Source organism: Protopterus annectens, chromosome 8.part0 (genome assembly GCF_019279795.1).
Source record: "Protopterus annectens isolate FY-2018-M chromosome 8.part0, PAN1.0, whole genome shotgun sequence".
Lineage (NCBI taxonomy): Eukaryota > Metazoa > Chordata > Ceratodontiformes > Protopteridae > Protopterus > Protopterus annectens.
The window spans coordinates 804412794-804427600 of NC_056741.1; the positions used below are offsets into that span (position 1 = coordinate 804412794).

The following is a 14807-nucleotide window of genomic DNA, read 5'->3' on the forward strand; positions in this document are numbered from 1 at the left end:
AGATGGTTATGCACCATTTTATCACTGTGGCTATCCACGTTTTTGCAAGGAGGGCTTGCCTGCTCCACAATACAAACTCTAAAGACACGTGAAGGATGTAATACCTCAGAGGAAACTGTAGAAATACTCTTCCTTTTTATTCAAGATGGTGCAACACTTTGGTAGTAGTACATTTAGAGGTCAGGTGAGTTGGGGTAGAACAAACACATGGGTGGGGAAGCAGCTCACCCAAAAATGTCTACAGCACTGCATAGCATGTAAATCATCCAACAAAAGATAAAATGGTCCAAGGGTGGCATCTGTGGGATGGTGAATAAAAGCAAAATGATTCAAAGTACTGTCTAATGGACGGTTCTTGACTGGACTGCCTTCAGGTGCAACTTTATATGCCCTCACCATGTCTGTACAGGCTTTCACTAGGTATACCAGTTTCTTCCCACATCCCAAAGAGATGCTGTGGATGAACTGGTGATCCTTAAAAAATGGCTGCATGTGTCCAAGCTGTGTATTAATCCTGCAAAATACAAGTTTCCTGTCAAAAATTAGTTTCTCTGCCTAGTACAAAATGAATGCCAGGAGAGCCTCATGCACCCCCACAACCTAGTAATGGGCAAATCAAATAAACTTGGAATAACTTATGTACGCAGTTTTACGGTCTACCCAATTCCATACTATACAGGTATATGTGCACTGCGCTGAGATTATGCCTAAAAGGTCAGGCTTGGATCAGAATATTACCCCAAATAAAGTTGCAACTAGACTAGACACAGAAAGGCCTTTAAAAAACCTGCAGGGATCACTACAATCTTCAAAGGTAAAATCCAATCCAATCTACTTCTACTTATGTTGGATAACATGTTTGTGCAACCAACTTTTGAAAACCAGAACCCATACTATTTTTTTTTCCCTTTAATAACAAAGTCAGTGTTACTGTGGACTACAATATACCAGCCAAACAGCAGTACAAAAGTGCAGGTAGTGCAATCAGAATAGACTGTACTGTGGAAGACTGCGCTCTCTGTTGGAACAATTATAAATAAAAGAGATGAACCACCATCAACATATATTTTGAGAGGGCTCACGTAACAGCTTAACCACCTAGCACTCCAAACCATTTGGTTGTAAGACAGCAGGTTGGGCTCTTCCTTGCAAGTGAAGAATACCTTCCTAGTAGCCAAATCTTATGTAGTGGGAAACAGCTGCCACTTGATCATCCTATATAGCCTCTGGGAATCACATTAACAGTAATTATGTATACATAAAATCTTTAAATAGTTTTCTTCCATGCAACTAAATTCCCCAACCATGAAAATCTACGTCACATTGTGCAAAGTGCACCATGAAGCTATTAAACCCCTTCCTCCTTTAACCGGCTCCTACAACTCCTGGGCTCACTACAAAAATCTGTCTCACTGATATGACAATTACAGCTCCATCCTTTTCTGTCAAAAAGCCGGATAATCTTAATATTTTTCACGACAACATACGAAGAGCATTTAAAAAAGCACACATGATTTGACATAACATATGATACACCATAAAAAGATATGCCACAGATAAGTCCTGTTTGGTTCATGCAGGTTATGGCCATTATAAGGTGCAGTTACACTGAAATAATTCTGTTAACAGCTTAACTCTACAGTTCACGGCAGTGTGTCAGTAATAATGGGTGACAACTTCAATGGTACTTAAAAAAGCACAACCAGTTTCCTGAAAACTTCCAAATCGTTTTGTATGTTACTAAAGGTGGAGTACAAACCACCACTGCCATAGTAGAAGGTCAGCAGACATCTTTAGAAAAGAAGAGGTGCTACCAACATTTTCACCACCACTCCAGCACTACAGGAGCATCAGGAAGTCTAAGATGCATCACCAAAATTACTGCTGAGTGCTAAATTAAGTGCCAGAACTTAAACGGCAACACAAAATAACCTTTTTACAGTACTTTTTTGTTGGACAGAAGAGTATTTTATTTGATTGCTTGGTGTGGCAATATCCAAACATTGATTAAACCTTCGTTCCTGAGCCTCAAACGCATATCTCGGCTATCATAAATCATTAATGTGGGCGATAAGCAGGAAACTATGTGCTGCTATGAAACTCAGCAGGTACTGCTACTCTTTATTAGCATACCTGCTGATTGTTCAGTTATGGGTTTAACAGTTTCACACTAAGCTACTTCAGTCAAATTACAACCTGCTGATTTTGTTCTAATGTTTCATTTTTCAGGAATTCTCAGAACTGTTCCAACAAACAAAGATAGCTAATCAGCTACCATGCAATCTACCCCCTCCCTTTCCATTTGGAGCGGATTAAGGAATGAGACAAGCTAAACTGTAACGTGTCAAACTGTGAACATGTGCACTGCTGCAGAAAGTCACAGCCTATAGGACACACTTGGGTAGCTAACGAAGCATAGGAATTCAATGGCATCTATGGGATTATATAACCCACATAAAATGTCTAATGCATTACTACATCAAAAAGATGATGAACCACATCCATTACTTTCCAGCTCTCAACAGCATACAGCTTACAGCAGGATCACCTTGGTTTTAAATCAAGGATGTAAAACTGGGGACTCGTTATCAAGAGAAAAGAGGCTAATGTGATCTCCAAAATATGGTGCTGGGCACCCACACTACAGTCCCAGTTATATTGGGCTATCATAAATATGGCAGCATGCAAAATAAGAGACTGAAGTGGAATTCTAATCAATAGGCATCTCAGAACAAAAATCTTTCAAGTCAAACTTGTTAATGTGTACATATTCAGCTGTGTCTAAAGTTCAGCAATGTACATTAAAGTTTTACTCAATTGTTAGAAATGTTAGTTACTATGTTACACAGCTCCTTCCTAGCTAATAAGTACTGCTGACTAGTCCAATCCAGAATACAGCCGCATAAGACTACTTTTTGCGATATTTGGTTTCTTTGTTGCAAGACAGCTGACTTATGTTTCAAGTTTCAGTTTACTGAATTATACACCTTTCCAAAACAGTTTGTGTAGCAAACTGGGCAGTTTAACTTGCACGGACATACAACTATGCAGCATATAAACTCACAAAATACCCTTTCAAAAATGTCAATGCTTTAAAAATCCACAGAAGTCTAGTGGAAAAAGTTACCACAAAAAGGCTAAAAGGAAACAAAATGATTCACACAAGCCTTAAGATGCAACATTTTCATGCTCAGCCTTAAAATTTCTAGCCCTCTCTTGCCATCTCAACACAGGAGGAGGAGTATGAGCATAGAAGATACTGCAGGTAATCCAGCCACTGGACATCCATCTCCAAACAGAAAGGTCACTGTAGAATCAAAAATTGCATCATTTCCTACAGCAAACTAGCATATAGGACAAAACACAGTCAGTATTGTTCAAACAGCAACAGTTTGGCTCTGTACCACTACCCTGATATAAATGTTCTGCATCTCAATCTGTTAAGGGCAAAGGACTGTACTAGCTTATACATGAAATTGCCAAGGACTGGACCACAGCGGGAACATCACTACGTCAGGTTAATGATTCATCCTGCAGCATCTACCAACACAGAAAGAGATATAACAAAGGAGAAATAAAATATCGCAATAAGGCTATTTTGTAGGAAAGCACTAAGATTACATGCAACCGAGAGCGCGTGCACTGGGATGTCAAAATAAGAACATATGGTTGTATGCAGCTAGGTGGCACTGGCACTATATATAGTGAGTAACAAAATAAGACAATACAGAGCCCTTGGCACTTCTCACCATGAGGTAATGAAAATGGGAAAAATGGACCTGGTTTAGCCTGCTGTACGACTGCTACCCTTTGGACAATGTGCACAGAAGCAGGAGTGCAAGAACCATGATGCATGAGCTGTCCTGTCAGGGCAGACAGACACCTGCATTTCAATGTTTATGTATATAATTACACAAATACACACACACCACTGGGTCACTAGTGCAGGCCCTGCTTTGGTGATGCATCCATAGGCGACCATGGGGAGGGGATTATGAAGTAAGCAAAATCTTCTTATCCTATTGGATTGATAGCTTTGATCATAAATTTTCATCTCCTTCTCACAGTGTCCTGAGACACCAGAAAGAAAAGGGTTATGAGTGATAAGCAAGGGCTCAATAGCTACAGGGATGGCAGAAGGACAACCCCCCAACAAAAATTGGCAGAAGCAACATTCTATCATTATCTATAGAGCTGTTTCTAACAAACTGACTAGCGATCAGATATATATTCAAATGCCTTCAATAATTGAAAAATTAGGTCTTCTCCTTCAGATGAGTTTCATGAGTGCCATGAACATGAAGAACTTAATTAGGTGACAATCAAACCACACAATTGTGTTCACCTCCATATCACAGATTTTGAAACCCAGGTAAGCATCAACCGCCTCACTAAACCCTTGAGTAGCAAGGTAAGCACTCAAGCAATCCTGGTCCAGTTCTGTCCCAGAGAACTCAATGCAGAAATAATTTTTTTAAAACTGCAAAAAAAAAAAAAAAAAAAAAAAAAAAAACAACTTGGGAAAAGTCACTCTGCAAGCAACTTATTCAAGAATTTACAATTATAAAGTGTAGGGCAGGCAAGAATCATTCAACCTGTACATTCTTCTAACCTACATTTGGGAACAAAAAAGGCAGTTAATAATGTAAGGCTAGTTCTACCCCCCCCCCCTTAAAAAAAAAAAAAAAAAACTGTAAAACATCCTATATAAAAAAAAATCTGAAATGATGCATTACCAAACACCTGCCCAGATCTGCTTCCAACAAACACTGGTCTGCATTATCATATAGTGATGTTCTGATACAGCAAGCCATGACTTTGCAAGAAAGAAAGAAATTTTTCATAGACCAGGGCTAAGGCCATACAACTGCAACAAGAACTTTAATGTGCCTTCAAATGAAAGCTGCTACAATAAGCTCCTTTAAAACTGTGTGTCAACTACCAAACAGTGCCAAAAGGTCATTTTTTTTATTGTGAGAGTAAGCAAGCAAGAAAATATGCAGTAACAAAATACCTAAGGACAGGCCTTACTAGCAACTATTACAAGATACTGGTTGGGCATATTAGCTAACGTCATGCACCATCTACATAACTTTGTAAAAGGTATCTTTTAAAACCAATTAAAGCAGCTCCACCTTTACACAAACCCTTTACTGGAGGCAAGATGACAGATAACCACTCTTCCAAATCCACTCCCAAAAATCAGGACAGCAGACACTTGTAAAATATTACTACTCCAAGGTACAAAAACTGTGGCATGATACTTTATTCTACTATACTTAATTTATAAATGTCATACACAATTTGGGGTTGGTATAATGATTAAAGTGTTTACCTCACAGTCACAAGGTACAAAAGGTTTGATTCTTACCTTTGAAAAGGAAATTAGCTAGAATAAGAATGACCTAGAAGGGCAGCTAGCCTAGTTCTTAGCTATGAACAAAACAATTGGATGTCATGCACTATATGTATGTAGGTATTGTTATGGCTACAACAGTAAGCTCTCTTAATGTGGCTATAGATGATCATTTTGGGTGCAAGCCTTTGAATGATAATGAACTAAAAACTGCACAACTTTAAAAAAATATGTGCATATAGTTAAGTAAGCCACCATAACAGTAAATGACCAGATGCCATTTTCCATCTCTGCAAGACACAATTCTTTGGTAAATCAAAGACAAGTGGCAGTGTCTGGCCTCCATTATCATCAATGGCTATACATATCCTCTACCACAGGCCACACAATGTGGGTAATGTGTCCCTCCTGACAGGCAAAGACTGATGTGATCAGTTAGCTCCACCAAAACTATGGTACTACAGTCCCAACAGAGACCCTGACTTATACCTGCCAGAGATCCAATGGTCCTCCTACCATAATAACCCAAGCCCCTATATGACGGAGAATCACCACTTTTGAGTTATGCCTTGTACCTATTTTGACAAGTCACATCACAGTAAGTCCATTCAATGGCTCCTGCTTGGTAAGGCAATGGCAGGATTTATTTGGTCTTTTCTACCCTTTGGGCATAGCAGACATCATACATCCATACCTGGGGAAGAACAGAATATTAAACCAACCAAATAACCCACAATCAGTAAAGCAGGTCTGTCCATCCAACCTAACCCACTAACATTATTTTTACTGCTGGACTGTCCTGAGCCTAATCAGGATAGAACAAGAGACTCAGTCGTAGAATAGATGTCTCTAAAGCTCTTATGTGCTAAATCCTCTTTCCAGACAAATATGACTAGCTTTCCTCATTTTCTATTTAATGAATCAATGCTTTTATCAAAATAAATGACTTTCCCATCCAGAATCTTAGACACTTTACTGCTAAACTGTTTACCTATATATATCTGAAGCATTGGGAGGAGTACCCTCTCTCTTTTATCAGGTAGAATAATCACAGAAGACCCAGGTCATTCACCAGCAGACTCCTCACAATATCTGTTCAACTATAATTACAGATGAATAATTTAGCAGTAGGTTTTACAAACTCCAGGTTTGAAAAAAAAAAAAAAACATGCTGATGAAAGTACCCATCCATCAAATAAAGTCTTTTATAAACAAAGAATGCTCATTTTATTCCTCTAGAAAGGAGATTTAGCACATTGGGGACTTTAGAGACACGGACCCTACCAGCAGGATCTCTCACATTATCCGGATTATTTTAACACTACACTTGGGTGAAAACATTCATCCCCTGAAAACCTACCATATCAAATCTTCCACAAGTAGAAAGTGAAGAGAGAGGATATCACCAAGGCAAAATGTCTTCATATGAAGCGTGTCAAAAGCTGTTGCCAAAGCGGCAGCTCTTCTAGTGGAATGAACTCCATAAATGGTCCAGGGTGGGCTTTCCAGTCTCATCACAACCAAGCATATCAACTCAAGCTTCCAGAAAAAAAATTGCATTTCCAAGCCACTCAAACAAAATGAAATGAACAGCAGATCCAACCTCCTAACAACGTTACTTCTGTCAATGTAAATCTCCAGTTGCCTTCCGAGATCCACATGGGACTATGCCATATAATTCTGGAGTACAATTGTAAAAAGAAGGGTAGCTGGATCTTTTACTTTGCAGCAGTTTCACACAGAACTAAAAGCATGAAGCGTAAATCACTGGTAACAGCTATCCCATCTCTATGAAATATGCAACAGTGAAATCCATCTAGTCAACATAACAGTTGCAACAACTAGTTTGCCAAGTAAGAAATTAACTCTCTGGATAGACATCTGCTTAATAATTCCGTAAACATTTTTGGAAGGATTTATCTGCTGGAAGGTTTAAGATGTAAAATGTCTCAAGTATAAACTTGACCATAGGAATAGCTAAGTAAAGTTTCCAAAACAAGCGTGGAGCACAAGCAAAATAAAAATCCCATTAAACACTTACACCAGAAAAACAACAGAACTTAAGTGAGGCAGTAGGGAGAAGACTGCAGAGGTGACAGATCTAAAGAAGCAAATTTATAATGGTTGTAAGGAAGTACTACTTTACAGATATGGTGGTAGGAAAACTGTAGCAGTTCACTGGGGAGACTGTAGAACTCAAGACAATAAACAGTTGTAAATAAGCAAGTCACAAAATGCCTAACAATAGAAATGTGCATGAAAGTGTGCATGTATGGGGGGACAACTCCTGCAAAGGAATAGCTGCTGCAAAAGAGGACAGGCCAGACAGACTTGCTGGTCTCTTTTGAGATTCCTGTCCCAGAGACTTCCCATACTCTGGAATAAACTACTTATCTATATCAAACAAAGCTCCTCATTAGCACTCTTCAAGAAAAATCTTGAAGATTGGATGGGAAATAGGAAATTCACCCCAGGGATCACCTCTGTGGCTCTGCTGGACAGTGGCACAGGAAAATAATTTTCTTGGGTGGCAAAAGACAGGGTACCTTTTTGGCTGGGCTTGTATAGGCCCCAGGGCCGATAGCCTAGTACCTACCTATGAACCTATGAGGCATTTATATACTACAGTCCTTGCAATGCTGTAAACAACCCCAACTCTGAATTCTGGGCAAACAGATGAAGGTGGACACATTTAGTTTTGGACTTTACCAGTGAGCAGGATGAATGATTAATGTTACACTTGGAACAAAATGAGAAATCAAACACTAGCAATGACAACTGTATGGCAATTCAGATTACAGCACCCCAGCACGTTCATCAGCACATTCTGTCTACCACTGTATCATTCAGCTCACTCTAAAGCAAGTGAAACACACATCCAGTTTGCATTTACTATCCAAGATTATGCAGCATTAGAATAATTAACTTATTTGTATTTAAATCAGTCAATACTAAAAATATAATGTATGTTATGTTCTATGTTATCTATGACATTCCAAATACAAAATCTTAATTGAACCAGGCTCAACATTACTAAACAAGTCAATATCTCAGCTTCACATCTCCATATCTGACACTTAAAGAGGTATACATATAAATTTGATGGAGCTTGGGATTTCTCTACTAGAAAAAACAGCACAGTATAATGCTGAGTGGAGAATCCCCCACCCCAAGAGAGAGAATGGGACTATTTGCAATCGTTAGATTTGATATAGTAGGAATTACAAAGCAAATCATGTCAATTTTGTAGTTTAGACCTATCAATCCAGGAAGGCTTACCCAAAGCAAAAAGGTAGGATACAGTAAACTGAACTATAAACAAAAAATTATGGGACATCAGACACTGTTTGCCAAGCCTAACAACAAATGTACAGCTCCCTCCAAATATTGGCCTTAAAACAACATTTTTCAAAATTTGCCCCTACAACAATATAGATTTTTACATTCCAAGTCCTATCTGTAAGCAAATTATGTACAGATCCTTGTTTTAGCATTACTTTAGCACCATCTGGCCTCTATAAAATCACCAAGTATCTGACAGATCCATAATAGAAAACTACTTCATTGAGATTTTTTTTCTAGCCAACTTGGCTGCCAAATTGTCCTTCAATGGGTACTTAACTCTGTTATAAAATTGCATTATTTAAGTTGTTCTGTAAGTTTCTGCTGTTCTTAGTTGTGTCCAGCATTTTGTTTCTGTCGCTCGTTTTCTTTTTTATGCTGACAATTTTCCTGTCAACCTAAAGAAAGGTTTAGGTACCCAGTGTATGTTTTGCCTGTCGCTATCCATTAACTGCCACCTCAAGCATTTTACAATACAGTTCTATATCAACTTTATTTCAAGAGTGTCTTGCAGTGCTTAGGCAGTGTACTGATTCCACCCCCAACTCCATGGATCACCAGTACAGTGTTAAAGGAGAACCTAAAGGAATTACTTCATTCTAATATTCCTGTGGATTGAGATGCCACTTTTCCCTCAACCTCTCTCACAGTTTTCCCTAGAAGCCATGCAATATTTGCATTAGTTTCTTGTATAGTTACAGTTCTGGTTCCATTCAGAAGATCATCTCTTGCTTTTACCCACGAAACTAAACTTTCTCCTGACATTCTGGAAAGTTATCTGTATGGATAGTGATTTTTGTTTTCACTTGACAACTGTCAAATCTATATTCAGGCTATCAAGTACAGATGGAATCAGCCACTTGCCATTTATACATTTTATTTATACAATTTAACTGGGATAAGGCAGTGATCCCTACTGGACCAATTTTAATCCCAGTCCATTTGGTTTCCTGTCTCCAATATTCATATCTGAGGAGAGTACTTTAATTATCATGTTTCATTATGGACATAGTTTTCAGTTGTTGGCTACTACAAGATATCTAGAAGGTTCACAGGCGATTCCCAGACTAAGCCCAACAATCATTTTAGGCCTAGCAAAGCTTACCCCAAATTTAGCAAAATATTGCTGACATGTCAATACCAGAAGAAATTTGGCAGTTACAATGTAAACTAAGCAACTTTCTAGAAAATAAACCAGAAAGTATCAAACAATCTAAAGGAAACAGTGCCATGACAGCTGTCAGAGGCTGATCATACCTAATATGATACTGTGACTGCCAAAAAATGAACAGGTGTCCCATTCAGGTAAAGCAAAGCTCATACTTGACCCTATTCAAACACAGACTAAGTGCCAAACCAGGAATAAAATTTATAATCCATTCTGCCCAGTTACATTTGGTTACGTGATGTCACAAATGATGTGTATGTCTACAGAATGGGTACTTGTGATGCTTTTTGTAACAAGTCCATCAGTGTGGGATCAGAGTGTGTCTTTTAACCTAAGCATTGATCACCACACAGACAAATACAAGGACAGGGCTTTGAGACTGTATGCACAGGACTTGTTGTTTACTCCTTGTATTCTTTTTGAGGGGAGCATCTGTGGTTCATTTAGTTCTTAGATACTGTGATCCAAGCAGAATTTAGTCTACTTTTGAAACTCCCTTTCAGCAATTACAATATCTTATTTGATATGGCCAGTCTCTGACAGCAGTCAAAGCATTGCTCCCGTTTGTTACACACTTTCTCAAGTTTATTTTATAAACAATTGCATATGTTTTCAAGCGACTTAAACTTATGCAAAGCTCAGAAAATTGTGTATCACTAGTCGACTGTATTTCCCATTTTCATCATCAAACACTTTTTTGCTTAAAGTGGATATTAAATTACAGAATACATACATTTCAAGTGTACCACTATTTTATCGTGTTATTTAAACTACTAATTAATTTCTCTTTATATAACATATTTCTTTAATCACATTGCAATTTGTTTGTTCTTGCAATACAGACAATAAATATATGAACCTGATCAAATACGACTGAAAACGCCCCTGCATCTATATAAATAAAAGTACTCTGTTTTATAAAAACATTGCAAAAATGGAAGTGGATAGAAACAAATCCATAGTATATATGTATACGCACACAAACACAACCAGATTTTCACCAATTTTGTACATGAGGTCGGGTGTCACATCAACAGTGACCATCACCTGACTGGAGTCAGCGTTCACACTACATCCGTAGGGTATGCAACAAACATCAATACTTTAGTACTATGATCCAATCTCATAGCAATGCCAAAAGAACAAGTGCTACTGTTCCCTAAGCTTCCTGAAACGGCCAATGCCAAAAAATTAATTGTTGTCCCGAAATGTGCTGGACGGTCTTGATTTTGGCAGTACCCTTTTCCAAAAAAAAAAAAAAAAAAAAAACTCAAAACTTCTGAATAGTACAGAAAACAGGTGAATGTGAATTAAACTATTAACACGAAAATGACGAGAAAATAAATAAATAAAACCCTACAGTTATAACCTCCACCAGAATCGAGTACATTACGTAAACAATTGAACAGCAAAATCTGGCGTTCCAGTAAAATATATCCCTCTTGAAAGAACTGTAAAACTGCCAAACAAGGTACATGCTGCACTTCTACAGTAACTGAAACTTCCCTAACACCATTTACAGAAAGAGTAACGTTATCTTATTCAAAATCAAGATCAAAGAGAAAATACTAAAATAATAATAATAAAAAATAAGTGTAATGCACGCAGTGCACTAAATCCTACTGACAGACAAACCCTCCTACAAGGACTAGATACCACATAACAATTCCAGCCCTTTTAAGTTATCATGTCTAAGAATTACCTCCGCAATCTTCTGTTTCAACTGTTCCAGTTGTTCTCTTTGTTTTTCACGTTTTTTCATAAGCTGCATAGCCCGGCCAGCTTCGCTGGCAGCACCCTTGTACTGTGCCATTACTATGCTTCACGTTAGAAATTCAAAACTACAGAGTCTGAATCAGTTGTAAACAAGCATATCACCAGAATTAAGAAATACTCGGCATTATTTGTTGACGTCACCAAAACTTTGTTTATGTCGCTTACTTGTGACGCTACAATTTACCTTCGGAAAATCCCTTTACGCATCAAAATTGTTCCTTTGTTACATTGCTCCTATTGGCTGGGGAAACGGTGGGTGTAACAGTTTTAATAAGTAATGTTTAGCGTCCAGACTACCATGCATATTTAATGTTCACTACAGTGACGTTACGCAATCCAGTTTTATAATAGTGCTCTTAATTACATTTCCGCAAATATTTTTTTTTTTGCGGGGGGGGGGGCTATACTGCTTGACTCCAGCCATACATTTTTTATAATAGTAAGCAAGGGTTTATTGGGGACAGGATTAAAGTTTTAAGGGAAATGTATTATTTTAAATTTCTTCCTGCGTAAATTATTTATTTATTTCCTTATTTGACATTTGTTAACCGGGTTGGTCCAGCTGGGCATGAGCCCGTTTTCAGTGGAGACCCGAGGAGAAAAGCGCCAATTAAAAAAACAATTAGGATAACATAGGTAACAAAGCATAGAAAGTACCATAACCAATTATAACTCCATAACATATTAATACAAATTATGACTCAAACATATTCAAATTACAGCAAGAGGGTTTTCTCAAAGAAATGAGTATATGAGCCCCTAATGTGTTTTTATTTATGTACAAAAAACAACTTATATACAAGTGATCAAATAAGAGATATATAAGTGAATCAGAATTTATTGCATAGGCTTTGTAGGAAGGTATAGGTGCTTTCAGGAGTTCAGAGGAAAGGAGCACCATAGGTTCATAGGTTCATAGGTTTCATAGGTTCATACTAGGCTATCTGCCCAAGGGCATTTATAAGCCTAGCCCATAGTTATGTGGCTTTCGCCACCCCTTTAGTTTGAATAAAAACTATGCCTATCATTTTTCTGTGCCTCTGTCAAGCAGTGACACTGAAGTAATCACTGGGGTATATCTACGATCTCCCATCCATTGGTCAAGATTCCTCTTGAACAAGGCCAGCGAGGTGCTCTGCCTCACATGTACCGGGATTTTGTTCCACAGCATAGGGAGTCTCTGGGTGATGAATCTGTCCCTCCAGCACATTCTATTTATAACCGTGTCAAGGTTTAAGTCTCCGCCCTTGTGGTTCTGAGGGATCTAGATTTTTGAGGTGAAGCATATTCATCAAATCTGGGTTTGACATGGCCTTATATGTCAGGCACAGGTCACCTCTGAGCAAGCGGTATGAGACTGAATAGAGCTGGAGTTCTTTCAGTCGGGCAGCATAAGACATATTTTTGAGACCCTTTATCCTTTTGGTGAGGAACTTTTGGGGCCTTTCAAGCTGCAGCAGGTGTCTGGTCAGATACATTCGAGCGGGCATTGTACTCAATCATAGGTCTAATGAGTGATGAGTACAGGGGACGATGACCTCCCTTGATCTAGATGTGAATCCCTTCATGATCAGGTGGGCAATATAGAAGGTTTTCCTAACTACTTTAGCAACATGAGTGTCAAGCGAAGGCTACTGTCAACTTGGGTCCCCAGATCCCTGATGACTTTTTCTGTGCTCAGTGGATTGCCACCTATATGGTAGCTAGGGGTAACCTTGTTTTTCCCGAAGGGTATGACTATGCATTTTTGGCGTTTAACTTCAGGCCATGGCTCTGGCACCAGTTATCCGTTTCTGTGAGGCCCTTCTGGAGGATATCTGTGTCAGATGTGTTTTCGACTATGGCCCAGTTTGCAGTCATCTGCAAACTTTGTCAGCCATAACCCTCCTGTGTTTGCTTGTACTTCAGAAAAGTAGATGCCGAACAAGAGTGGACCCAGGACTGAGCCCTGTGGGACACCACTTGTGACAGGCTTTGAGTCTGACATGGCTCCAGCAACTCTGACCCTGTGGGTTCTGTCACTTAGCCAGTTTGCAACCCATCTTGTGATGTATGGGTTTACATTCAAGCTGATGAGTTTTTCGATGATACCTGAGTGGGGTATTGTGTCAAGGCCTTTGCCAGGTCGAGGTAGGCTGTATGGACTGCCTTTCCCTCATCAATGGCCTTGGTGACTGTCTCGAAAAAGTCAACCAAGTTTAAGAGGCAGGATCTGCCTTTGACAAAGCCAAACTGGGTTGGATCCAAAGTCTGCAAGTTCCCTATGTCTTTATTTATGAGTTCCATTATGATCCTCTCCATGGCTTTGCAGATAAGGCTTGTCAAGCTAATGGGGCGGTAATTTCCAGGGTCTGTGGAGGCACCGCCCTTATGAAGTGGGACCACAGTCGCCGTGCGCCACTCCTTGGTGCACGTATCCTGAGGTGAGGCTAAGATTAAACAGCTGTCCTAACTGTGGGTTTAATTCCTCATTGAGTTCATGAAGCACACAGCGGGACACCATCCGGTCCCATGGATGCTGTGTTTTTGCCTTAGTGAGGGCAGTTCTCACCTGGGCGTTGGAGATGTTTGGGGCTACAATCCTCTGGAATAGATATCTCTCCTTTTGGGAGGAGGGGAGAAGTTTGCACTGAACCTGTCAGCCAGTATGTTAGCAATGTGTGTAGGTTCAGTAATTTTCACATCATTTTGAACTAATTCTGAGCATATCTGGGAGTTTCCTCCTAGGTTTCTAACATAGCTAAAGAAGGCCTTATGATTGTCTTTAGAGTCCTTGGTGATTTTTCTCTCAAAATTTGCCTTGGATGATTTTATGAGAGCTCTTAGTTTTTTCTTATAATGATCAAAGGTGTCTTACCTTTCAAGGATTTTGCTCTATCTTGTAGTAGCTTCCTCCTTTGTTGTAGAGCTTGTTTATGGCTGGGGTCCACCAGACTGGACGCTTGCCTTTGGTACAGAGAGTCTTAGTTTTGTTTGGGATTGCCTGATCCATGCAGTCCTGTAGGTGCTGGTAGAAGGCATTTGTAAGTGATTCAGCGGTTTGAGTAATGTTTACCACTGGCTCAGGGGCCTTAAAGGAGACCACACTAGTTTTTAGAAGTGTGAAATCGGCTTTTGAGAAGTTTTTCACTGTGGTCTTTTTTGTTTCAGGTGGGGCGGGATGAG

The 14807-nt window shown here is 39.2% G+C and overlaps 1 protein-coding gene across 1 annotated transcript in view; it reads right to left on the minus strand.

Moving 5' to 3' along the window:
* FAM50A (family with sequence similarity 50 member A) overlaps window positions 1-11790 on the minus strand; it is a 575383-nt gene extending 563593 nt beyond the window's left edge. Inside the window, exon 1 of the mRNA XM_044080267.1 lies at window positions 11569-11790. Within this exon, the coding sequence (XP_043936202.1) occupies window positions 11569-11679 (111 nt within the window). The 5' untranslated portion in view covers window positions 11680-11790. The remainder of the gene's footprint in view (window positions 1-11568) is intronic.
* Window positions 11791-14807: the final 3017 nt, after the last annotated feature.